This window comes from Echinops telfairi, unplaced genomic scaffold, assembly GCF_000313985.2.
Source record: "Echinops telfairi isolate 266 unplaced genomic scaffold, ASM31398v2 ScPeMD7_1;HRSCAF=3_0, whole genome shotgun sequence".
NCBI classification, from domain to species: Eukaryota; Metazoa; Chordata; class Mammalia; order Afrosoricida; family Tenrecidae; genus Echinops; species Echinops telfairi.
In genome coordinates, this window is record NW_022103896.1 from 1,539,014 (window position 1) to 1,540,328 (window position 1,315).

The 1,315-nt window shown below is 69.3% G+C and overlaps 1 protein-coding gene across 1 annotated transcript in view; it reads right to left on the bottom strand.

Moving 5' to 3' along the window:
• Nucleotides 1–6: 6 nt before the first annotated feature.
• The window catches only part of ADGRB1 (adhesion G protein-coupled receptor B1), a 53,184-nt gene continuing 51,875 nt past the window's right edge, over nucleotides 7–1,315 (bottom strand). Inside the window, exons 26-29 of the mRNA XM_045286872.1 lie at nucleotides 1,171–1,280; nucleotides 667–702; nucleotides 445–549; nucleotides 7–227 (exon numbers count right to left, since the gene is read on the bottom strand). Coding sequence (XP_045142807.1) covers nucleotides 30–227; nucleotides 445–549; nucleotides 667–702; nucleotides 1,171–1,280 — 449 coding nt within the window. The 3' untranslated portion in view covers nucleotides 7–29. The remainder of the gene's footprint in view (nucleotides 228–444; nucleotides 550–666; nucleotides 703–1,170; nucleotides 1,281–1,315) is intronic.

Sequence of the window (1,315 nt, forward strand, 5' to 3'; positions counted from 1 at the left end):
GCATCGCTGCGGTGGCCGCGCGGCCGCCCTCAGACCTCGGTCTGCAGGTCCACGCTGTCCTGGCCGACCAGCGGGATGGTGGCGCCCGTCTTCTCCCACTCCACGCCGCGCAGCTCCAGCGGCGAGGGCGCCGGCGGCTCCAGCTCCCTCTTGGCCCAGGCGGGCGTCCCGTGCGCCTTGCGCAGGCTCTCCCACGGCCGCTTGTTGGGCGTCGGCTGCTTCTCAGGCTGCGGGCCGCGCGCCGGGGTCCAGGGAAGCGGGGACCGGTCAGCAGGCGTGTCCACCCCCCCCACGGCCCGCGCGGTGGTTCCCCCACCCCACGGTCCCCGGGCGCCCCTGCGCGCCGCCCGCCCTTCCCGAGGGGTCCGGGGGCGAGGGCCGAGCCTCAGCCGGAGCGTAGCGGGGAGACGGCCCCGGACCCTCCCTCCACTTGGCCCCGACCACCTTGTTGTCCGCGCCCAGCACCTCCTTGTCCTTCTCTGCGTGCTGCAACTTCCGGTTCAGGTCCTGGAACATGTCCTGGTGCCGCTTCCGGGTGTGCATGATTTTCTGCAGGGGAAGGGGCGGCGAGTCCCTCACCCGCCCCCGCCTCTTCGCCCCCCATCCCGGCACGCCCGCCAGGCTCCCCTGCAGCCCCGCCCAAGGACACCGTGAGCCCCCACGCACCTCGAAGTCCAGCTCTGCGTAGCGCGATTTCCGCCGCTGTGGAGAAGGGGCGCGTGGGCAACTGGCTCCCCACAATCCCCAGTACGCCCCCTCGCCTACCCTCCTGGCCCAGGTCCCAGGGAACAACTGTGCAGGTGGCTGGGCGAGTGCACCCTCCCCCCCACCCCCCTGCCTGCCAACCTGAACCATGGCCTTTTTGCCTGGAAGAGCGGGCCCCTAGGACGCTGTCAGGGCCACCCTGCAACCCCACAACAGCCTGGGGGTGCTCGGCATCTCTGAAATGGGGCTCAACCCAGGCTTTGGGGGACCAAGTGAGCTTCTTGTTGGGAAGGGAGTCTAGGAATTAGGGTACTGGGGCAAGCCAGGTGTGCACAGGCTCTCAGAAGCCCTGCACCCAATCTCTGCACTTGGTGGGCAGCTGCCCAGAGAAATGTGGGGACAGGCCACTTGCTCCCCTGCCCCCCAACCACACACACACACTCCTGGTGGCCCGTGGCCTCTCACCTCCAAGGAGCTCACGGACAAGGCAGCCACAGTTCCGTTCTTAGTCATGGTACCTGTGCTGGGCCCTGCGTGGGCTGCTGGTTCCCCAGACTCACCCAGGCTGGGGGGTGCTACACTCGTTCACATCACTGTAGCCACCTGGGGC